Here is a 26,370-nt window from a genome sequence, read left to right as displayed (position 1 = left end):
GTGTGTGAAAATCCCAGGAGTTCAGCAGTTTCTGAAATACTCAAACCACCCTGTCTGCCACCAACAATCATTCCACAGTGAAAGTCACTTAGATAAAATTCTTTCCCTATTGTGATGGTTGATGTGAACATTAACTGAAGTTCCTGACCTGTATCTACATGATTGTATGTATTGCACTGCTGCCACACAATTGGTTGATTAGATAAACGCATTAATAAGTAGGTGTAATAAAGGAAAAATTGTAATAAAGTGCTGTTCCTTTTCACTGATTCATTAAATCAAGTAAAACTTTATTTGCAATTTCACTTGATTTGATTTTATTCACACTAATTGGTAGGGGTGCCAATAATTGAATCACCTATTTGAAAATTAGATTAAATCATTGAAACATGAGAGAAAATGTATTGAAATAAACTTATATAGTTGTCCCATGTTTGATCATAACATATAGATTATTATATGTGTTCTTAAGCAGCATTTTTATTTATTTATTTTGTATTCGTATTATTCTGGAGCCTACTGTGTTTGATATCAAATTAATTAAACCCCTTCTGACCCTTTCAGATCACACTGATCACAACATCATACGAAAATACAATCTTATATTTTCGTGATTCTTGGTGACACGCCTACAAGTGGCTGATTGTGGGAAGAGCAACTTCCATGGAACGGTTCTAGGCAAGCGGCTTTGCCGGAAACCGTGTCTTCACCGTTTCATACGCGCAGCGCAGTTGTCACGTCTGGTCTGGGGACAACACCCACTAGTCTTCAGTGGGTACGCTCGAAGAGGTTAGCTGACTTCGTTTGTACCTGTGAAATGACAGGGCTATTTCATTTCATTTCGTACAATTTACAGTAAGACCATGTGAATCAAGTAGGAATCAGTTGTCTAATCCAGACAACACACTAGGTGAGTGTTTCATTTCAAAATATTGTGCATAGGCTATAGTTTACGTTCAACTACAATTCGATTGGCTATTTATAGACTGCAGTTATATAAGACTTAAGTTAACAACTACATGCGAAGTAGTACTTAAAAGGTAGTAGGCTACATTGGCAGGCCAGTCTCCGTAAATTCAAGATATTTAATATAATCTGGTGGGCTATATCTTCTAATTTTGTGTACAAATGAAAAACGGTCAAACTGACAGCCGACTGTTGTTAGAGGTGTACAATGTAAAGTACATTACAAATTTCGCTTTATTAAACACAATTGAAACTATATTTTATTAATCCTAGACACAAGCAAGACAGAACGTTTTGGACTTAAAACCGGGTCGTGGACCCGAAAAACAATGATTTTCCAAACAGTTATTGAACATAATTGACACTAGACAATATACTACACCAGTTTACAGAAGCAGTAGCATAAGATCACTTTCCAAAAATGTTAATGTCCCAAAAACATTTGGTAGGCTGACATATATATATGTGTAGATAGCCTAAGTATATAAAAACTGTATTTGGTCATTGTATTAGCTTAATTGATTTGTCCATTAATCAGTAGCTACAAAGCAACATGGCCACGCAATAGGCTACTTGGAATCTCACGCCTAGTCTCAGGGTATCTTTGAAAAACAAAAAACAAAACATAGGATACTACTACTAATAGGGGAGACCGGGGCACAGACGAACACGGGGCATGTTTAAACATGCGTATGAATGATGGGGTTCCTTTTCACTGACGACGCTCCTCGTGCGAGTGGCTCTACGAGTTGAAAACGTCATCAAGAGAAATCCGTATTTTAGCACCGTGAAAGTAGCCTAATGATTTTTTCACCAAACCTTTTTTCAGAATAACTAATGATGCATCAGCCACAATAACGTTTAATGTATCGTTGTATATTGCATGTAGACCATGCATTTATTCAGTCCGATTTAGCCCTCGCTCTTATCAATTTCTTCCGAGATATCAATTGAATATAAATAATGTCGTATGCGGTTAGTACAGACAACATTATATACAATGTCTATCAGACAATTTTCAGATTAAAAATGTAAACAAAATGTTGGATGCACAAGCTTTTGACTTTTGGACACTGTTTATACTTGCCCTGGAACTGTCTCAATTTGCCCCATAGCCGGGGCACTTTGGATCAGTTTCACTCTCGCTTCTTTCTACTGAACTTTAATCGCCAGGAATGTCCTAGAACTGTACCAATGGTCTATAGTCATAGCAAAGACATGTATCTTTTTTTGGGATTACAAATATTTTCTCTAATGTGTGTATATATGTTTTTTAATTAGGCAAAAACCTAAAAGTGTTTGTTTGTTTCCCAGTGTCCCCTACTTCCTCCAGACATTTGTACCCCTAGAACATGCGTCTGGAAACTCACACTATAACATGTTTCTAGATCTATGAAACTATGAACTAAACGGGAAAGTTTGTATGAGAGCCACATTAGGCTATTACATTTTAATCCTAAACGTTTAATTTAGCCTACACAACAAGCAAGACAGAACGTTTTGGAATTAAAACACCCAAAAAGTGTAGGAACCACAAACAATGATTTTTGATGCAGCTATTTTGTTTACCTAATATTCAAAAGTTGTATTCCCCCCTCCTCAACAAAGTCGGAGCTAGATTGTTGCCTTGTTTCATGTGGTCATTCAGCTCTGGAGATAAACGAAAGGCATTAAAACAGGGGTGTCAAACTCCAGTCCTGGAGGGCCGCAGTGTCTGCTGGTTTTTGGTGTGTGTTTCAGCACGAGAGATACATCAAAGTCTTTCATTGGCTAAAGTATCCACACACCTTTTTCTCAAGGCCTTAATTGGCTGCTGATTGAAAGGAAACCACAAACACCTGTAGCTGCGGCCCTCCAGGACTGGAGTTTGACACCCCTGCGTTAAAATAGTAATGGGAAACTCCTGTAATCTAGTCCAGCAGGCAGCTGCAGGAGTTTCAGGTAAAACTGCAATAACATTGCTAATACAGCAGCACAACACTGAGGCAATGGTTCATGCTAGGTTCAAACCCACATGCCAAAATAGCTGGGTATGTAATGGCTACCGGGGTTGGAGGGTTGTGGCATCTCCAAGGGAGTGGAAGAGGAGAAGATGCAGGGCTTCTCCAGTAGACACACAATGCACTACATGGGTAGTCAGCTGACACATTCACTCACACATGCACACACAAACACACTGTTACAGTATATTGTTTTGGAAAGAGATTTTTATTTTATTTTTTATATTCAAGTTTGTTTAATCTTTATGGATTTAAAAAAAATGGTCAAAACTTGTGTGACTTACACGTTGACGACAGATCCTGGAGCTTGTTGGTATATCCTGGATTCTTTGGAAGTGCAAGGGTCTGTGAAGCCATTCCCACAGTGTAAACATAAATGGATGGATGTGTTCCAAATGTTCAGCCTCTGTTAAAAAGAGCTGGCCTTGATCCCTCTTCATAAAAATGAAACATATGTAGACCCTATGTGTTTAGACTTTTTCTAAAATCTTGGAGAACGTGATTTTAGATCAACATTTATAGGCTAGGTGTTAAATAGAAATAGCATTTTTTCTCAATTTCACTAGCTGCGTAGCACTGAAATTGCCCTCCTTAGGGATGCTAACACTTTATTGATGGCTGCTGATTCAGGAGGGAGTTTCCTTGTAGTACTGGCACTTAGTACAGCTTTTTACATTATTGATCATGCTATTCTGATCAGGAGATTAAGACAGTGTTGGTATTTCTGGGACTGCCCTGGGCTACACTCACAGAAATAAAGGTAGGAAAAGCACCTAAAAATCCCTGTCGCTGGGGTGGTACCATGTAGGTACATAAAATTGTACCCCTAACCACCAATATATAATTTTTTTGTAATTTTTTTTGCTTGCAAAATGTCCAAATATCCAAAGAGAACACTACTGTACTTGTACACAAAAATACAAAAATAGACAATATAATTATTGAGATAAACTAAAAAATGTCAACATGTGAAAAAGAATGGACTTCATTAATGTTTTAATGGAACCATCCATCCATCCATCCATCCATTATCTGAACAGGGTCACAGGGGGACTGGAGCCTATCCCAGCATACATTGGGCGAAAGGCAGGAATACACCAGTCCATCGCAGGGCGCACACAGCATTTACTCACATACTCATACCCACAGGCAATTTAAACTCTCCAGTCAGCCTAACCTACATGTCTTTGGACTGTGGGAGGAAACCAGCACGAGCACAGGGAGAACATGCAAACTCCGCACAGATAGGCCCCAGCTGACGGGTATTCAAACCCAGGACCTCCTTGCTGTGAGGCGGCAGTGCTACCCACTGCACCATCCGTGCTGCCTCAATGGAACCAAACAAAATCAGGTGCTTTGGTTCTTGGCCAGTTCCTTTTGTAAAACCCCACGCTAACCCAACAACGGAATTTAGCGAGGGCTGAAGGTATCAGCGTGCTTGTCCTTCTGGTGTTGCTGAAAGAATATTAATAGGGTAAAAAATTTGTGGCCCCTATGCGGAGAGTCTAGATCAGCCAATAAATAAACCACGATACAAAGACAGTAGTACCACTCTGCCTTCCGCTCTTTACTGGTCCGGGCTGACCAAGAATCTCCACAATAGGGCCAATACATTCACCTTCGTTTATTTGACTAGAATAATAATTTAGATCAGTTGTCCACATTTGGTGGATGTCTTATTTATCATTTTGACTTGATCGCTACGGGAATCCTGTACTGAGAAGAACTCTCTGAACAGTCCTCTGCTGGTACCGCCGCATGTCACATCGCGCGTTATGTGCACGTCTCACGAACTGACTAGATATCTGTAGTTATTACAGAGGTCGTAGGAATAGCTACTCTCGGGTATATATGTTTACAGCCTAGGGACCCAAGCAGACATAGCTACGGCTGTGCTCGACATGAATTAACTACCACGCAGAGGTGAGGGATTTACCATCGTAGGTCTACGGGTGCTATACGCCGTGATACATTAAGCGTAAATATTCATCCTCCCTAGACCAGTTTGAGGGGGTAAACCAAGCATTCCCTGTATAACATTGAGTGTTAGTAAGCGAAACCACACAGATCAAGTTTTAACAATTTATTTTACCAGGCAGGTTACATACGTAATTACTCACTAGTTCCAAATCAAAAAGCATTACAACGGAAACCAAATTACAGAGTCTTAAAAGTCATACCTGGTAATAAAAGCTACATACGGGAGTCTGACTACAGACACCCTGTACGTAGAAGTGACATGCACGGTGTGCACGGAAGAGACTGATTGCATCCTCCCAGACTGTCCTTAAATCTAATATCTGGCCTTTGATGTTAACCCTAAAAATTGGTCACCCATCTGGAATTTGGAGCCACGCCTCCCCAGGAAATGCAGGGGGGTTGAGGCACATGGCTTTCACTGGGAGGCCTGAGTAAACCCTGGGACAAGAGAGTTTCTCAAGAAAACAGATGCCTGAGTCTTCCCCCACAGGCTCCTGCCCGTATGGGTGCGGAGACGGTGGGGGTTAATGGTGTATGCTCCTAGGGTTAAATTACTTTACAGCCACATATTGCCACAGTACCAGAGGAAGCCAGCAAGCTGACCAGCGCCGAGTGACAATGCCAGATTTTAATCATTTCCGCCTTACACTTTATTCTCCAGTTTGCTGGCCAACCCTCTGCAATCCCCTTGTATTTTTAGGCTTGACTGTAGGCTTGATGAAATGAAGAGAGAGAAGCCATCCTCCTCCCAAGCACACACACAAGATGCACACAAATACACACACCTTGTATGCTTTGGCAACACAGTAACTGCCTTACTGATGAAGCCTTTTGAATCTCAATTTTACGAAAGAGGCTGAAGTTTATTAGGGACATGGAGAAAATCAAATATCACATATTCCATGTAAAGGAAAATTTTGATATCTTGCCACTGAACGGCCTTAAGTGGAATTGCTGCTTTTATCTCCCGCAAACGGTATATTTGTTGTTTTAGTTTTAAAGGTACAATGGGTTGTTGACTGTTTTGGCACAGACTGTCTGGCCGTTTGATCCCAGTTTTGTCAAGCACTTGACATTTGCATCAGAAATTGCATTTGCATTTGACTCTTGTTACAAGACACATGAACAGGTTTCTCATTTGAATATGAAAATAAATGCATAACATAACATAAAATAAGGTAATGTTAATGAGAACAAGCCATTCATCCCAGCAAAGCTCGCCTGTTCCTACCCCTAAAGCCTGATTTATACTTCTGCATCGAGTCTTAGCCCCTACGCCGTTGAGAGCATTTATACTTGTGCGTTGGGGTGTCTGTGTCGCCCTGCAATTACTCCGCCAAAATGCTAGTTTTCGTTGTAATTATATCCCATAATCATTTGCGATTGACTGTATGCTTGTACAGCTCACCCCTATCCCAATAGGAGTCCCAATGCCCCATAAACCTGTACCCCTCTCTCCTACAGAAATGTCATAGCCACATGTTAAACCTCCAGATAAAGGTTCTGCTCCTCATCTTTTCTGCTAATTCCACAAATTTGTCCTGCAGAACCTCAAACCTGCCCTTGCCTATGTCATTGGTCTCAACGTGGACCATGACAACTGGATCCCTCCCTGCTCTGGCCAGGAGCTTGTCTGTGCATTCCAGGATGTCTCCTACCTGAGCACCAGACAGGCAACACACAATGTGAGATTCCTTAATCGCGAGCACAGACAATGGTGTCTACACCTCTTAATAATTGAGTCCCCCCTACTATCAGTAACTCCCTTTTCCTGAACATCGGGGTGTCTTGAGGCTCATCAGTCCTCTCACACTCAGGGACAGGGGCCAGGTCCAATTCCTGCAAGGGCTGAATATTTAACTACTGTTAATGCTAACCTTAATGCTGGAGGCAAACTAACTACCAACAGGAAGTGCTTCTGTTTTGTTTGGTTGGGTACACAATGTGGTTAACCTGTGGATTTGTTGCTGTTGTGCTCAGTGCCCCATTCTTCAGGGGCTTGATTATTTAGTGACAGTTATTTGGGATTCGTTCCTCAACAGTGGGGCTGTCCAACCCTGTTCCTGGCGATTTACTGTCCTGTAGGTTTTCACTCCGACCCTAACATTTAGAAATACTTGTATATCAACTGTAGTATTTAAAGACATTTTTTTTTGTTCACTCATGCAATATAATCAGGACGTATTACGAACATTTTTACTTTATTACACCTACTTATTCATGCGATTATCTAATCAGCCAATTGTGTGGCAGCAGTGCAATGCATACAATCATGTAGATACAGGTCAGGAGCTTCAGTTAATGACTTTGACCATGGAATGATTGTTGGCGGCAGACAGGGTGGTTTTAGTATCTCAGAAACTGCTGATCTCCTGGGATTTGCAGACTAGTCTCTAGAGTTTCCAAAGAATGGTGCAAAAACAAAAATCACACATTGCATTCATTCAAAAAATGAATTAATTAGCATTAACTTAATGCTTTTTAGGCTTGAACGGTGAAACCGTTAACATTGTGGTTGGATTTGTAATTATGTGCAATGAGTAAAATTTCTGTTTTATCACTATTTAACTGTATGAATTCAACCAGTGTTTTGTCATGGAGGCAAGTGAGTAGTAATGAAGGAGAAGTGCTGACATACAGGGGCATCTCAAAAAATTAGAATATTGTGGAAAAGTTCATTTTTTTCCATAATTTAATTATTATAAATCCTTTTTTTGATTGGTCTTATGTAATATTCTAATATTTTTAGATACTGTAAACTGTAATCATCAAGATTAAAACAAAGGCTTGAAATATTTCACTTTATGTGTAATGAATCTAGAATATATGAAAGTATGGCTAATCGTGTTAACTTATTAACTTAATTATTAATCATTAATCATACAGTACCAGTCAAAAGTTTGGACACACATTTTTGAAGCAAATAATATGTGGTCAAAGTGCAGATTCTCATATTTTATTAAACCATAATCAAAACAGGCAAAGTTCAAAACCAGGTGGGCAGTCCAAGCAGGGCAGAGGTACTGAAATCGCAATCCTAAGACAGTCCAAAAGGCCAGGCATGTGTCAAAACAGAAAACCAAAATCCAAAAACCAAAACTGCACAGAACAGAATAGAATAGAATATAAACTGATATAAAACGGAGGCTAGAAAGGGACAAATATAAACCTTACACCTGAAACAGAACTGAACAATCATGTAGATACAGGTCAGGAGCTTCAGTTAATGACTTTGACCATGGAATGATTGTTGGCGGCAGACAGGGTGGTTTTAGTATCTCAGAAACTGCTGATCTCCTGGGATTTGCAGACTAGTCTCTAGAGTTTCCAAAGAATGGTGCAAAAAACAAAAATCACACATTGCATTCATTCAAAAAATGAATTAATTAGCATTAACTTAATGCTTTTTAGGCTTGAACGGTGAAACCGTTAACATTGTGGTTGGATTTGTAATTATGTGCAATGAGTAAAATTTCTGTTTTATCACTATTTAACTGTATGAATTCAACCAGTGTTTTGTCATGGAGGCAAGTGAGTAGTAATGAAGGAGAAGTGCTGACATACAGGGGCATCTCAAAAAATTAGAATATTGTGGAAAAGTTCATTTTTTTCCATAATTTAATTATTATAAATCCTTTTTTTGATTGGTCTTATGTAATATTCTAATATTTTTAGATACTGTAAACTGTAATCATCAAGATTAAAACAAAGGCTTGAAATATTTCACTTTATGTGTAATGAATCTAGAATATATGAAAGTATGGCTAATCGTGTTAACTTATTAACTTAATTATTAATCATTAATCATACAGTACCAGTCAAAAGTTTGGACACACATTTTTGAAGCAAATAATATGTGGTCAAAGTGCAGATTCTCATATTTTATTAAACCATAATCAAAACAGGCAAAGTTCAAAACCAGGTGGGCAGTCCAAGCAGGGCAGAGGTACTGAAATCGCAATCCTAAGACAGTCCAAAAGGCCAGGCATGTGTCAAAACAGAAAACCAAAATCCAAAAACCAAAACTGCACAGAACAGAATAGAATAGAATATAAACTGATATAAAACGGAGGCTAGAAAGGGACAAATATAAACCTTACACCTGAAACAGAACTGAACAATCATGTAGATACAGGTCAGGAGCTTCAGTTAATGACTTTGACCATGGAATGATTGTTGGCGGCAGACAGGGTGGTTTTAGTATCTCAGAAACTGCTGATCTCCTGGGATTTGCAGACTAGTCTCTAGAGTTTCCAAAGAATGGTGCAAAAAACAAAAATCACACATTGCATTCATTCAAAAAATGAATTAATTAGCATTAACTTAATGCTTTTTAGGCTTGAACGGTGAAACCGTTAACATTGTGGTTGGATTTGTAATTATGTGCAATGAGTAAAATTTCTGTTTTATCACTATTTAACTGTATGAATTCAACCAGTGTTTTGTCATGGAGGCAAGTGAGTAGTAATGAAGGAGAAGTGCTGACATACAGGGGCATCTCAAAAAATTAGAATATTGTGGAAAAGTTCATTTTTTTCCATAATTTAATTATTATAAATCCTTTTTTTGATTGGTCTTATGTAATATTCTAATATTTTTAGATACTGTAAACTGTAATCATCAAGATTAAAACAAAGGCTTGAAATATTTCACTTTATGTGTAATGAATCTAGAATATATGAAAGTATGGCTAATCGTGTTAACTTATTAACTTAATTATTAATCATTAATCATACAGTACCAGTCAAAAGTTTGGACACACATTTTTGAAGCAAATAATATGTGGTCAAAGTGCAGATTCTCATATTTTATTAAACCATAATCAAAACAGGCAAAGTTCAAAACCAGGTGGGCAGTCCAAGCAGGGCAGAGGTACTGAAATCGCAATCCTAAGACAGTCCAAAAGGCCAGGCATGTGTCAAAACAGAAAACCAAAATCCAAAAACCAAAACTGCACAGAACAGAATAGAATAGAATATAAACTGATATAAAACGGAGGCTAGAAAGGGACAAATATAAACCTTACACCTGAAACAGAACTGAACAGAGCAAAAACTAACACAAGTGAAACAGACTTGACTAGCAACTAGCAACAAGAGAAGAAAACAGGCGGGCTTAAATGGACTAACAAGTTAAACTAAACAATAAATAGGTGTGGGAGCTGGGGAACAGAAAATGAGGAACAGGTGAGAGGAATTGACAAACGACAGAAAGGAAGTCCAAATAGGGAGTGAAGTGCGGAGACATGTAATAATGAAAGAGAGGAGAAAAAGGAGGACTCCTCCTCCTCCTCCTCCTCCTACAGGGAACATAGAAAAGGGTAAAATAATCGGAAAAGTGGCATGGATGTGACACCATGCAGTAATTACAGCACTTTTTATACATAGCCCCCCATTTCAATGTTTGAGAGAATTTAATATAATGTCAAATAAAATAGTCATGTTTTGTATTTGGTTGCATATCCATTGCATAGCATGACTTCCTGATGTCTGTGACTTATCAACATCTTGTTCTCAGTTTGTCCTACAAGCGATACTATAACTCTTTGCATTTGAATGGATCTCTATGGGAATTGGGGGGTGGGATTAGTTTTGGCTGTAAATTATGCTGATACAGTATTGTTTCTTCTTAAACTGACACCAAAGTTTATTCTTAAAAGGGAAGTAAATAGGCGATTGAGAAGGAGCTTGCATTATGTTGGCAGTCCATGGCTGTATTCTTTCTGTTGAGACTCTCTTACATTTTTCATATAGTATAGTTTTGTATAGTTACTCCAGAGAAAGCCAACCAATTAATTTGGTCTCCGCCCAGCGAAAATACACCTCCAAGTTCGACTGGAGTGTCCTTGAGACATTTCCAAGGAGTTGACTGGTAAAAGGTCAGTTAATTTGACCCAGAAGGATGACCAGATGCGGAAATAAAAGTGAAATAACTTTTTAAATAACCGCAAGTTAACTTAAAGAAAGATAAAATAACCCTTGTCATTAGAAAGGAACCCTTGTAGTGTACTTTTATTTATCTCCGGACAAAAACACACCCAAAATATTATCTGGAATCCATTTATATTTAACTACAGTTAATGCTAACCTTAATGCTGGAGGCAAACTTAACTACCAACAGGATTTGCTTTGAAAAAAAGGAATTGAATGTAACTTATTACATACATGGGCTTTCAGATTTCCACCGCAAACAAAGGAGTGGGTTAATTCACTGTTTCATTGCTCATTCTACAAAACTGCTGCAACGTGGCCACCGTTGGCTGTACAAACCTACCAATCTATTTTGTTTGGTTGGGTACACAAAGTGGTTAACCTGTGGATTTGTTTGCTGTTGTGCAAATACACCTCCAAGTTCTACGGGAGTGTCCTTGAGACATTTCCAAGGAGTTGACTGGTAAAAGGTCAGTTCTTTTATGTATATTGACAATAGCCGGCTCTGGAACAGGTTAGTTGTGCTGCATACGTTGGCCCGGCGATATCTACATTATTACATTATTGGAGCAATGCAGGGTTAAGGGCCTTGCTCAAGGGCCCAACGGCTGTGCGGATCTTATTGTGGCTACACCAGGATTAGAATCACCGACCTTGTGTGTCCCAGTCATTTACCTGAACCACTACGCTACAGGCCAAGCAAACAAAAACTTGGAAACAAGACTAGATACTGAAAGGTTTATTATACCTGATAAATCAGAAACAGGCAACTGTCCAATGACATTTACTTTAACCTCCTAAGACCCGCACTCTTTTTTGGTATGCATTTTTAATTTCTCTTTGCTATTTGGGCTTATTGGGACCTGATAAGTATAAAAACTAAGCATCATCTTTTGACATGATTTAGTTTTTGAGAAAAATGATGTCCACATATGTGGACTCTCGGTCTTAAGAATTAAGTATTTTGGTTGTACAGCCCAAAATGTGGAGTCCACGCATGTGTACGCCAGGTCTTAGGAGGTTAATGGCATTTGGCAGACGCTCTTATCCAGAGTGACGTACAACAAAGTGCATACCCATGACCGGGGATAAGTGCACTGAAAGACCCTAGAGCGGAGTACAATTTCAACTGCTACCTGCACAACAAATATAAGGACCAGGGCCTATTTGATTTTATTTAATTAATTAATTAATTTACAATACCGCAACACGCTGGTGTATGAACAAACCCCTTAACTAGCCAAACACTGCTTACCTAGCCAAACTAAAACATCCTGATATACAAGTAAATCACAGAAAAACAACAATTAAGGTTTACAGGGAGGTAGGGAGGGACAGGGAGAGGTGCTGCTTGAAGAGGTGCGTCTTAAGTTTGCGCTTGAAGATGGGAAGAGATTCTGACCTCAACGGGGAGTTCGTTCCACTACCGTGGAGCCAGAACAGACAGTAGTCGTGAGCGTGAGGTGGAGGTTCAGAGAGGGGGAGGTACCAAGTGGCCTGTGGAGGCTGAACGAAGAGGTCTGGCAGGGGTGTAGGGTCTGATGATTTTTTGGAGGTAAGCTGGGGCAGACCCCGTAACTGCTTGGAAGGCTAGCACCAATGTTTTGAATTTGATGCGAGTCATGACAGGCAGCCAGTGGAGGGAAGTAAGCAGGGGGGTGACATGTGAGTGTTTGGGAAGGTTGAAGACCAGACAAGCTGCTGCATTCTGGATAAGTTGGAGGGGTCTGATGGCGGACCCTGGGAGGCCAGCCAAGAGGGAATTGCAGTAGTCCAGGAGGGACAGAACTATCGCTTGGACCAGGAGCTGGGTTGAGTGGGGGGTGAGAAAGGGGCGGATTCTCTGTATGTTGTATAGGAAGAACCAGCATGACTGCCGCAATGTTCCCGGAGAGGGACAGTCTGCTGTCCATCACCACGCCGAGGTTCCTTGCACAGGGTGATGGCGTCAGTGTGGTATCCCCTAGGGAAATGGAAAGATCCAGATGGGGAGAGGTAATGGCAGGGATGAATATAATTTCAGTCTTACCTGGGTTGAGCTTTAGATGGTGGTTGTCCATCCAGCTCTGGATGTTACTCAGGCAAGCAGAGATATGGGCTGAAACCTGTGTATCAGATGGTGGGAATGAGATTAATGACTTTTGGTCTCATGAAATGGGTGGATGTTTCGGTGCAACCTCTCCCATGGAGCATGGGGGGCACAGTTGGACCGCAAACTAAAACTAATTACTAAATCTAAAGTCCAAAATCACAATATCAAAAAAAGAAAAGAGAAAAGCACTTTACAGAAGAATCAAAAACCGAAAAACATGGCACAAAACACTATAAAATACACCAGTCAAAAAGACAACAGGACTTAAAGGTAAGACATTGTTACAAGTCTATTGTAAATCCCTTCCTATCATTGAAAAAGTGTCACTGACATGTTGACTCACCCTATGCCTGTGTTTATAGTCCTTAAATTCAGGTTTCAAAAGTCGACGGGCCGGCAGTCTGTACCAAAACATCATATAGCCGTACAATCATTCAAGCTCATTGGTTGAAAATTGGTTCTAACTGCCACAGCCAATGGCGTCAGCATGTTCACAGAGAAGGGGTAGGATAGATAGTGTTGTGGTTTGATCTTTATTGATAATACATTCAACAAATCTTGTTCACATATACCCCAACACAGTCCCTTCCAAATAGTACACACAGTACAGCACAGCATTGGTTCACAGGCATGGTGGGATATCAGCAATAACAACACACAGTTACAAACAGCAGAGTGCCCCCCTCAGCATTTAGCTATCTGCCCTAGGTCTAGGGCAGGGGTCGGCAACCCTGGTCCTGGAGAGCCGCAGGGTGTGCTGGCTTTCATTGTTACTTGGCATTAATTGAGTTGATTACACAGTTAACCTACCTCACCTGGTTTCTTGGGCCTGAATTGGTTGCTTATTTTAAGGTGGAGACGAAAGCCAGCACACCCTGCGGCTCTCCAGGACCAGGGTTGCCGACCCCTGGTCTAGGGAGTGCCACAATTCCTTTCTTGACCATGAGAAGTCTGAAATGACCTATTGTGCCTTTAAAAAGGCACTGCCAAAAACAGATTCTTCCAAAAAAAAAAAAAAAAAGTCTCTCTTCTTCAACTACAGAAACTTCCACCCATGTATTCCTTTTCTGCAGCTGAACACAATTACCAATCAATTAGTCAATTAATCAGCTGCACCTGAAGGAGCCAGCCACATGTATGCCGAGGGATGTAACAGTGGACTATATTTAGGAACTTTATTAAGGAATGTCATTCCTCTATGGATCACCTGATCTAGATGTACGTACCCTCAAATTAAATGACAGTCTGCACTTTAACCTCACACTTATACCAACACCTTTTTATCCAAGGTGGATGGGGGGTTTTGTAGTTCACCTGAAACTGTTGTGCATGTGTAGAGTGTATATGCCTTGACTGTGCTTCATGTGGTCAGGCTACATTAGCCACGTGGCTCACAAGACAGAGTCTCAATGTTCTCAACTATCTAACCCAGTTTCAATGTTTAGAGGTTTGGTCTCTGTGTGCGAGTTTATTATTGGTTTTTGGATGATTGTGACGTATTTCAGAGAATCTGGTGTGTCGATTGGGTTGTTACAGGCTCGGGCAGGAGGAATTGTCGATTTTGTGTCTAACAGGAGTAGTCTGGTTGGTTTTAGATATGCTGTGTGCTGCTACTTGGCTGCCAGGGAGATTACCATCCTCCATGTGGGGTGTTTTTAAAGGGTGGTGGGCTGTAGGAGGTGTGTGTTGACTATAAGGGTGGTGGGTGGGACCTGGTGTGTATAGTAATGTAAAGGACCCAGCACACATGTTGCAAGCAGGAAAGGGAAAACTGGAAAATGAACAATTCAGGCTTGCACTTTGCCCCCCTTCAATAAATGCTGTTTGTTCTCATCTCCCTGTACAGATCATTTACTTAGAGTAACATGTTGGTTGGGTTTTATACGCAATTTGCACAAGAGGGCATTTGAAGAAACCCAATGAAAGTATTAAATATGTTTGTTCTTTAGTTTAGCATTTAAAATGCATCGTCCTATTTTCTGTAATTTATTATTTTTCATATTCATGTCTGGTGTTCTGTTTATATTCATTAGTCTTTGCACTCGTCTTCCCCTGTGAGTCTGAATGTTTACGAGCCCAGTCACTCCCCTGTCTGCGTGCCCCACTATTAAGTTAGTTCCGGGGTTCAACCTTCTTTTCAATCTTGCATTCCTTCCTGCTTTCTCTCCAGTTCATGTTTGTACATAGCTGTAATGTACTAATCCCAACTAACATAGAATTTGTACAGTACTAATTATACTAACACACTAATATGTTCATCAAACTAACAAACTAACATTCACTAGTTTTGGGTATTTGTAATTTAAATCACTTAACTAACTTACTAACACATCTCCAGTTTCAATTCTGTTACATTACATTACATTACTGGCATTTGGCAGACGCTCTTATCCAGAGCGACGTACAGTTGATTAGACTAAGCAGGAGACAATCTTCCCCTGGAGCAATGCAAGGTTAAGGGCCTTGCTCAAGGGCCCAACGGCTGTGGGGATCTTTTTGTGGCTACACTGGGATTAGAACCACCGACCTTGCGTGTCCCAGTCATTTACCTTAACCACTACGCTACAGGCCGCCGTTCTGTAACTCCGCCTCCCTATTCTATCACTGATTACTTGCTTAGTTTCAGAAGTATTTGCACCTGTTTCTCCGTGTCTCTGCATCTCCTGATTCTGTGCACTTGTCTACTCCCTAGTCTGGAGCCATTTGTATTACATGTGTGTCTTTGTGAATCCAGTCCGCATTTTCGTTTTCCCCTCGTTATTGTGTCTCACCTGATGTTTATTTGTTAGGCCGCCCTCAATCCCATGCCCCGCCTAGTTTGTCTCATTCCCCTGTATATTTATACCTGTCCTTTTCAGTTGGCTAGTTCGTCTATTCCTTCCTCCTGTTCTAGCCCCCTTATTCCCAAGCCTTGGTTTCCCGAGCCCTTGTCCCGTTTATTGTTGGATTTCCTGTGTTTGACCCCTGCCTGATTTTTGAACTCTTCTGTTGGATCTGCTTTTGTACTCTTGCCTGTGGACTGACCCCCTGGTTTTTTATATTTTGCCTGTTTGTGATTACGCTCTGTCTGACGTGATTTCAGACTATATACAGTTTTGTGTAGATTCAGTGGTACCCACTAATACATTTAAGATGTTTTCTAATAATAAGCCCTGGGTATCAAAAAAACTGAAGCACCTTTTAAATAAAAAGAAACTGGCCCACACCACACAAAATGATGCAACAGCCATGAGACACATACAGAGGGAAATGAAGAGACAAATTAAGATAGACAAGAACATTTACAAGCAAAAAGTAGAGGACAATATGGCCCTGAGCAACCCCAGACATGCATGGCAGGGCATCAAAGTCATGACTAGCGCTCCCCATAAGGGCAGAGGAAAGCTCCACACTGGACTGGAGGGTGCAGAGGGGCAGGACATGGCTAATCAGCTTAATGCATTCTTCTCTAGATTTGAATGTGATAGCACTGCTGAGACTGAACAGGTTAAGTCTTCCTTAATAACAGCTCATAATATCGCCATCAACCAGTCAGAGGTTTTCAAATTGTTCAGAAGCTGTAATGCACATAAAAGCCCAGGCCCAGACAATATCTGTGGTAACGTGTTGAAATATTGTGCAGAACAACTGTCTCCCATTTTCAGTTCTATTTTTCAGTCTTCTCTGGATCAGCATACTGTACCACTTTTATGGAAAACATCCATCATTGTTCCCATTCCCAAGGTTCCTAAACCCTCTGAGCCCAACGACTACCGCCCCATAGCACTAACTTCATTAGTGATGAAATGTTTTGAAAGAATAATTAAAAGGCATATAGTATCACATACCCAAAATTCACTGGACGCCTTACAATTTGCCTACCAGCCTAGTAGGGGGGTAGATGATGCCATTTTAACCCTGTTGCATCTTGTCCACTCACATCTTGAGGCTCCAAAGACGCACGTAAAATTTTTATTCGTAGATTTATTTTTCCGCCTTCAATACGATTCAGCCTCATATCCTGGCCCAGAGACTAGCGGATGAGTTTTCCCTGGATGGTGGTCTGATTCTCTGGCTGCTGGACTTTCTAAGTCAGCGAGTACAGCAGGTGAAAGTGGGCCTTGCACTGTCCAATAAAATATCTACTTTTATATCTAACGTTTTATCTGCCTTGTTGTTTATTTTATACACAAATGGCTGTACCAGCTCCTTCCCTGGAAGATTTTTAGTTAAGTTTGTCGACGATACGGCACTGGTTAGCCTTCTTCAGGGTGATGAGGAGGAGCATGGCCCTGTTTTAGAGGCATTTATCAAATGGTGTGAGGACTCGCATCTCCTCCTGAACACTTCTAAGACAAAAGAAATGTCTATTGATTTTAGGAAAGAGCCCACATCCTGTCTGACTAGTATTAGAGGACAGCCTATACAGTCAGTCACGGAATATAAATACCTCGGGGTTGTCTTCGATAATAAGCTGAAGTGGGACAAATATACTGAATCCATTAACAAAAAGAGCCAACAAAGGCTTTACTTTCTTAAAAAGTTAGCCTTATTTGATGTCAATCTCACCATGCTTAAGATGTTTTACAGTGCCTTTGTTGAGAGTGTTTTAACCTTTGGCCTTATTTGCTGGTTTGATAATGCAACAGAAGCACAGAAAAAAACCCTGAGGAAAAATGTAACCAGTGCTGGCAAATTGCTGGGCTTTAAACTGACCAGCTTAGAAGAGAGTTACAGAACCAGGTCTCTCAAGAAAGCAGAGAAAATCATTTCTGACCCCAAGCACCCTCTGTGTACAGCCTTCGACCGGTTACCTTCTGGGCGTAGGTTCCGGCAGCCAGCCTTTTCAAAAAACAGGTTCCTCTGTCCTCCCCATCGAGACAGTGTCACACAAGGATAACCACTTATCCCTCCAGTATAATTTCTGACCCAATGTTTGTGCTGGTGGTTTTCAGGCAATGCAAATATTTGACAATCTTTAGGCTCACTTAAAGGAGCACTGTCATGCTTGTTTCAGTTGATCTTATTTACATTAACATTTTAGTCATTTGGCAGACGCTTTTAATCCAATATTTGAAATGCTTAAATTATGTGAAGGCATTTTTAAAATCACTGTAGCCTTTTCCTGTATATATATATATAATTCAACCACCATGTTACTTCCTTAACTTCCGGCTATTAGCTAAAACCTGTCTCTCTGAATTCTTACTTACTAAAGATCCTGCTCAGAAGATCTCCTGTTCAACTTGGAATCATTAACTGGACAGGAAGCTCACCTTGGATGAGTACGTTTTGATTATTGATTTGTTACACTTTCTACACATAGAATTTGCGTTTATGGACCATAAATGCTGAGATCTGGGTGATTGAACAGGGAATCACTTTGAGAATGTTCATTGTTTCAATAGAGAGCTCATGGTGTGTATCTGCTGAGATCTATTTAGGTGTGTTAGATCAGTGTGTTAGATCATTTTCTGATATTTTAGATTGGTTTGGATAATTAGACAGGATCCCATAGACCTGCAGTTGCTTTTGCAATTGACTATTTAAAATACCATTTTTGACATATTACTCCTGTTTTAATGTTGTTTTAAAATGTAAGAGTTTATTTTATTTCTTTTATTTATTTAGAATAAACTTAATTAAGATTAAGTTCGTTTTAAAGTCCATGTCTGTGAATATATCACTGACTAAATATGTTTCTAGCTGAGGTGCGATTTGGTGTTATTATATGGAGATTGTGACTTGACCATTTACCATTTCCATCACGCATTACCACTTGTTCATCTGTCTGAATACTGACCACATCTTAACATGGGTTTTTTTATTTATTGTTGTTATACTTAATCCTCGCTTCCCCGACAGTCTTGTATTTATGATTTCTGCAGTTAATTTATCTTCCTCTTCACAGATATCAAGAGAAAATGAATCTGAAAAAGAACGAAATGAAAGTGCTGCTTGTGCTTTCCCCTGCGATTCTGTTCATCTTCCTTTATTTCGTAAGTGCCCACTTGTTAGTATTTCTCACTGCTCTTATCTGTAAAAAACATAATTAAAAACACTTCTGAATCTTTGCCTCCGTATTCAAGAAATCCCCCCAGGATGTGGCCTGTGTTTCTTATTTGTCTGGATTTGTCCTGGATTTGTTTCCCATGGTTGGCAGCATTGTTTTCGATATTGCGCAAAGACTTTGTGTGTGTTTTTGGGGGGGGCGGGGGGGGGGGGGGGGGGGGGTGCATAACATACTGTTTTCTAAAAGTTACTCAGAAGGCTAGTTATTCAAAGTCAACAGTTATATTTCAGTCAAATGTATCTACTGTATTTGCATACTTATTTCTGTTAAATTTACATTTCTTGATGAACATAAGCAAACCTAAGTCCAAAGAAATGCAGGTTAGGCCTTAATAGGGCATTGCTGCAAAAGAGCATGCATGCTCAGTCAACTTACCTTGTATGAATAAAGGTTAATAATAATAATAATATTTTGAATTCTCCTTACATTACATTATTGGCATTTGGCAGACACACTTATCCAGAGCGACATACTGTTGATTAGACTAAGCAGGATACAATCCTACTGGAGCAATGCAGGGTTAATGCAGGGTTGCTCAAGGGCCCAATGGCTGTGCGGATGTTATGGTGGCTACACTGGGATTAGAACCACCGACCTTGCGTCTCCCAGTCATTTACCTTAACCACTACGCTACAGGCCACCCCGGATTGGAAACTAAACTAGCTAATGCAGGAACAGAACGGCTGTTCAGTAGGGGGCCTCCAGAAATCATCCTACAATTCCTTGGTTATAGGTATGCACTTTGGACTTTGTTGTACGTCGCTCTGGATAAGAGCATCTGCCAAATGCCATTAATGTAATGTAATGTTATGTACAAGCATTGGAAATATACCCTGACATCGTTGCTGCAATTATTATTTAAGTCAGGAAATGGAAAAGGGGTTTCACCTGAGTATGCATGTCTAACTTACCAACAAAATTGACAAATGCTACATTATAAATGCTTCTACCATGTTTTTGACATGTCAAAGAATAAGGCCACTGATCCTCCATTCTTTCTGTTGTGATCTCTGGCCTTTTCTAACACAGAAACAACAATTTCAACATTGTTACACATTAACGTGGCCAAGGGCTGAAAATAAAACTGTAGCCATAAGGGGAGAAGGAAGTGGTGGGGTGGGGGGGGTTGGGTGGGAGTCATGAAATGACTCTACACCAAATTTGGCTAGTCTCCACCTCCTGGCCTATTTTCGCACAAAGAGCACTGATTGAAGTATTCAGCATTGTTTCACGGGGATGTTTGTCTGACAGACAGATGTTTAAATCCTCAGGCTGAAAAGAGAGAGAGAGAGATGGGTGGAGAAAAATAGAGATATAAATCTTTGTATATACTGATATTAATCTTCCTTATGATACCAGTCCATGACACACTCTTTAAGTTTCACCTGTTTCTCATCCCCCCCTCCACGACACAGGGTTGACAGACAGGCTCCTGCTCTCAGGCCCGCTGAAGTTGCATGATCCTAGGGAAATGACCCGGAGCCTGGCTATTCCCAGCACCCCCAAGGGTCTTTTTTTGCGCTCGACTTATAATGACATTTTTGCCGATTACTGCGATTTGCACAAACTCCTCCGGCTGTTTCTCACAAGCGACAACATTCCCTGTGGACCTTGACCCGATTTACTGCTACGTCTTGAGACCGGGTAGATTGTCTCACCATTCAAGAGGATTGGGGATGAGAGATAGATCTCTTGTTCTGCAAGGATTCATATATTACTTCCGAAAAAATGAAGCCTTTTCAGTGTTTTTCTATATTATGTTTTCAGATATTATCAATGATATTATTTATGATAAATTATTGACCGCTGAAAGCAAGCAATTAAATACACATAGCTACCAATTTATTTCAGTCCTACAGTATGGCAGTGAGGATTGACCAGGTACAGTCCAGAGTAGCCCTGAATGCATAAGACCACAATCAGTTCAAATAGAAATTCATGTTCCTGACGTTCCTATTCTTTTTTTTTTTTGGTCACTGAACTTTCTGAACTGTCACTGAGGAAATAATAAGGCGAAACTAAAAAACCAGGCCTTTCCAGAAGGCTTCATTTTATGGAAAGTACCACAGGACAACAATGCTAAACTAAACGGGGCAGGCGTTGTTTCCATTCGGCTGGCTTCCTACTTCAAGTGGAGACGTGTGAATGTGTGAGTTTGGGGTGTGCAGGCTGCTGTTTTCCACATTAGGCCTCTCCCTTGGAGCATGGGGGACATTTTCACGGCCTTGGAAACCTTAAATTAGCACTACATACGTACATACGGGCAAACTTATTTGCTATAGCATAGCCCCAGAAATGTTACTTAGCACAGTAGGGTACTAGAGGTGTCCATGAATTTCTAACTAAAAACTAGATGCTACTGGAGATCTTTCCTTGTATGACATGGCCCTTAAGTTCTAAGTTAAAACATGGTACTAGTGCATGGTACTTACATAGTACTGCATGGTCCACATTTTGAACTTTCTCAACCTATTTATCACCTAATTATTCGTATGGACCTCGGAACTTCGCCCCTTTGGGCAAAAATAATCTACCCCAAATGGGATGGCCCATTTCTGCATGGTAACAGGACTGACTTCCCATGTGAGAAAATGCCTCACTAATTCAGAAAGCCTCCACACATGGATTCTTCATCTGATCTCTATTCCATTTCCCATCTCCGATCTCCGAAATCAGTGAGCACAATAGGGCCTTCCCCCAGTCATTTACCTTAACCACAACGCTACAGGCCGCCTTACTGTTCCAGTTTGCTGTATTGACCCACTGCCTGGACACTTTATTACGAACTGCTGTATCCCGACTGATTCTTGATCTTCGCCTGTCTGACCTGCTTTGTTATAAAATCTACGCCTTGATCTCGCATCAGGGTCCCTTGTTCTACAGACTTGGTACATGTTGTGTTTAAAATATGATGCTAGCTTTGCCTGTGATTTTTTTTTTTTTTTTTCAACTGATTTGGGTATTGAAATTTTGATTGAGCTTAAAACTTCACTGACGTTGCTGTAAAAAACTTGGCCACAAATGAAACTTTTTCCCCTCAATGTTTTGTGTTCTCACTAGGTGTACAATTATGACACATACTCGGAAGAAAGAAAACTACCTCTTCCAGCAAATCGTCATAATCGCATCAACCCGCCCTACCCTCTCGTTGAGCAAAACACTGTCCAAGACACTGAACAAAATCTACCTCCTAGCAAAGATGGTCTGAGCGATGTTAGTTCAGAGGAAAGGACATCAATCCTAGAGGGCTTGCAGTGGCCACTGCAGTACAAACCACCTTCCTCTGTCACAGAGGCCACCGATGCAGCCAAAAGCTTCTATGAGGTTATCAACCTCCAGGGAAATTATACCATTGGAAGCATCGTCCGTGTTGTGCTGCTAGCAAGAGATGGAAAAGGGACACCAAAAACCCACGGGGGTGACTTCTTCCAAGCCAAACTGTACAATTCTGCACTCAAAGCCAGCACTTTTGGCGCGGTGACGGACAACCTCAACGGAACTTACACGGTCCAGTTCTCTCTGCTCTGGCCTGGAGAAGCCCTTGTGTCAGTTCGGCTCATTCACTCCAGCGAGGCGGTGCAGGTCATCAGCAGACATCGACAGCTGGACCCAGACAAGGTGTACTTCCATGGATATTTTGAGGATGGGGCCAGGACGGAGCTGATGGTCTGCAATGCTCAGAGGAGCCCCTGGCTTGTTGGGGACGGCACGCAGTGCTGCTGCCAGTACAAAGACCCGGTCACGCTGGAATCCTGGTTCTGCCGTCGGCCGCTCTCGCTGCCCTGCTGGGCGCTAACTTACCACAGTATGGGCAAATACCGGGCTAAGCTGTCCAGCCTTGATTCCGCCCTTCTCCACTCGTAAGTCTCCTCAGTCACATTTCCATTGAACCCATAGGGGGTTACTGTAATAGCAGCAACATTTTAAATGTTTATATAACAGTTTATATGATAGTCCTACAAAGCCCTTTATTTGTTTGAACAGCTGCTCAATATGGGTCACCTTTTCTCCATAATGAATTCTGAACCTGATTAAAGACACTCATTCAGAAACCCAAGGGATTGTTTTGAAAGAGGTGTCTTACCTGAAGTGGGGAAGGACAGAGGATGCTTAAAAGCAAATGGGCTTCCTATGTTGAAGAATCAGAACATGTGTGTATGGTACTGCTGAAGTATGGACTAATCATCTTGCAATATATACTCACAGACCACTTATTAGGTATTTATTAGAGTTATGATGTGTTGTGTGTTCAGAGAGACCTTTGTAGTTATCTGCCTTTGCTAACAAGCAAGCTGATGCTATATACCATTGTTAGACAGCCTTCTCTACTGGATTCAGACACAGAAGAGCAAATAACTTGGTTAACTGCAGAAATTACTAGCCATGTGGTTAGACAATCTGGTAACCCAATCAGTTTTATCTTGGTAGTTGGCTGCTAACTCGATGCTAAATTATTGATCAGTCTGGGGATAGAACTGTAGAATATACACGCTGTGGCATACTCCAGCACAGTTGAATGACAAAATAATTATCTTCTACAAAACAATTCTTGGACAAAATACATATTTTTGTCCAACAATCTGCACTTCAACATCAGTCATTGCTTTTTTTGTTGAATCCAATGTGCTGGAGTACAACAACAACAAAAAATGTGTCATCTTCTCAATGATATAGCCTTTAACTTTATATTATCTATATATTTTGGAATTGAGAAAAAGATATGGTTATACAGTGAGGTCTGTAAGTATTTAGACAGTGGTACAGTCCTGGACAAGCGCCCAATGAGCTGGCAGTGATCCTGAATGAATCGAAACAACATATTTCAGGACCTTTGATTGCCATAGCCCAGGCAGTGAATTATTTCCCATCAATATACATACAGGGCCTGTCAACACACATAGACACACACATAGTCACACATAGAAACAGTGGCATGGAAAACCTCCCAGGCTAACAGGAACAAACCTTGAGCAGAACCTGACTAGGGGGAGTAGGGGAACACATCTGCTGCTGGTTTGTTGAAATTTAAAAAATATATATAAACAGATGAATAAAAGTACGTAAATGTGTAACTCCAAGCAGAGATGAGGTAAAGAGATGGCAACTAACATCATTATATCTACTAGCATTATTAGTAGAATGACATGGTCTGATTTCTTTCAGATTAGCCATACAAACACTCCTAATGGGCTTCTTTGAAGGCTTAATTTAGGTTGGGGCACAGACACTATCTCAATAGCATGAAACCTGGGCAGCAGTTGGGAACAAGCAGAAATCTGTGTAAAACAGAAGGTCTGCTGCCTGGCCTTGGCTCTGGTATATGTCATCTGGGGATTTTCCTTCCAAAATGAGTCAGAAGTGGTACTTTAATCATATTGACATGATCAAATTTACCACATCTTTTAGTAATGTGAATTATACTTATTTAATGTTTTAACTGTAATGATACCGGCGGTCGCCACAGGGCAGGACAATCTCAGTGATTCTCTCCATTCTCTCCATGGTCGCAGGTATTGCTACTGAAGGTGGTTGCACCACCTTATCAAGTTTAATGGTACAATAGGTCATTTCAGACTTCTAACAGGCAGGATAGGATTTGCATCAACAAACATCAGACCACTACACTGTTTATCCCTGCCCCTGTTCGTGTGAACGCATGGACTTTGAACCCTCCCCAAGCGATTGACTGTGGCCGTTAGAACCAATTTTCAACCAATGAGCTTAATTTTTGTACAACTATACAATGTTTTAGTGCAGAATTTCGGTCCATCAACTTTATATTTCATATAACCCGAATTTAAGGACCATAAACACAGGCTGAGGGTGAGTCAACATGTCAGTGAGCCTTTTTCAATGATCGGAGGTTTCAGCTTTTGTCTCAAGTTCTGACACCATTCCGTGCGTAAACCTGCAACGATAGAGGGTATATACAGTCTATTATTGATTATTGGATTTTTGCGTGAATATCCCCAATCATTGGGTGTATGGGTGCTCATAAGTGAATGGTACACAAGGGTTAAATGTTTACTACAGAGACTTTGACTTTGTGTATGGGAGATAGCAGTGTGCCAATCACACCAGATTCAAGTACCAGTACTGAATATTTTTTTGAACAAATGTTATGGATAATAATTAGCATTCTCTTTTTTTCAGATCAAAGACAAATAGAATTGTGCCCGGAAAAAACTCTGTAATCCATGTCTTGCCCCAGGGCACAACAATTGGTAAGTCTGAAAGAAGCAGCACACCCTAAATTGTTATTTTTATGCTATTATGTGCCTGTAATTAGCTATTTACTGTACAGGCTGTGGAAGGAATACCCTTATTCATGGACTGTATATCAAGGTTGGGGTCAATCACATTACAATTCAATCCATGGGAAATATCCATTTTTTAAAAATTAATAAATTGGATTTCAGTGAATTTCCTTAATTGAATTCATAGATGCCAAATCTGTGGTGTAGGCCTACAGTACATACCCTTAACAATTGAGAGCCTAAACCTGATGAGAGTGTGCAAAGGGTAGGTCTGTTTCATATAATAGTAGGTTCTGGTGATGATTGGTAGAAATGTGTTAAACTCAATGAAATGAAATATGGATGTGAAGTGCTGGATGTGGAAGTCATGCGGCTGTATTATTCTGCACGTACATGCCACTTCTGCGAGCACACCCACAAGCTAACTGTTAGCACTAAGGGGAACAAGCATATAAGCGAGGAAACAAAAGACGGACAGACACAGGCAGGCTTTTAAGCATGTTTAACACTGACTAAAGACTGACTAAACACTGACTTCCTGACTGGAAGGAAATACTGAATGTGGTGGGTGCAGGCACATAATAGGAATGGAGGGACAAGAGCAAGAGCACTGGAAGCATATAGAAAACAGGGAAAAAGGGGACGGAATGTGGCAGGAATGTGGACCTGAGGCAACGCTGTAGACTGGGCCCGGGAAAGCACCGGAGACTGGACCTGGGGCGGCCAAGGAGGCACTGGAACTTGGGTCAGGGGCGGCACTGGGAACTGGAGCCGGGGCAGTGCTGGGCACTGGGTCTGGGACGAGACTGGACACCGGGCCCAGGGGCGAAACTGTAGACTGGGCCCAGGGAACCACTGGAGCCAACTGTCCTATTACTTTTGATCCCCTAAAATCAAGGGACTATGTATAAAATGGGATGTAATTCCTCCATGGATTAGCTGATATGGATGTAAAGGTGACAGTCTGCATTTTTTACTTCATTTGATATTCAGTGTGCAGGAGTACGGAGCCAAAAATTGTACCACAGTCCAAATACTTACAGGTAATAACATCCTATGGGAGAGTGAACATGGTTTTCATAAGGGAAGGTCA

At 40.8% G+C, this 26,370-nt stretch overlaps 1 protein-coding gene across 2 annotated transcripts in view; it reads left to right on the top strand.

Annotated features, from left to right (window-relative positions):
* The first annotated feature begins 769 nt into the window (after positions 1–769).
* LOC133123091 (NXPE family member 3-like) overlaps positions 770–26,370 on the top strand; it is a 40,921-nt gene continuing 15,320 nt past the window's right edge. Inside the window, exons 1-5 of one of the 2 annotated variants that reach the window (XM_061233361.1) lie at positions 770–910; positions 18,166–18,232; positions 18,859–18,946; positions 22,081–22,880; positions 25,174–25,244. In XM_061233361.1, coding sequence (XP_061089345.1) covers positions 18,872–18,946; positions 22,081–22,880; positions 25,174–25,244 — 946 coding nt within the window. In that variant the 5' untranslated portion in view covers positions 770–910; positions 18,166–18,232; positions 18,859–18,871. Of the gene's footprint in view, positions 911–6,556; positions 6,632–18,165; positions 18,233–18,858; positions 18,947–22,080; positions 22,881–25,173; positions 25,245–26,370 lie in introns of those variants that run through there. The other variant, XM_061233362.1, reaches the window with a different exon arrangement.

The sequence above is a fragment of the Conger conger genome, chromosome 3 (assembly GCF_963514075.1).
Source record: "Conger conger chromosome 3, fConCon1.1, whole genome shotgun sequence".
NCBI classification, from domain to species: Eukaryota; Metazoa; Chordata; class Actinopteri; order Anguilliformes; family Congridae; genus Conger; species Conger conger.
This window is presented reverse-complemented; position numbering and strand designations above follow the sequence as displayed.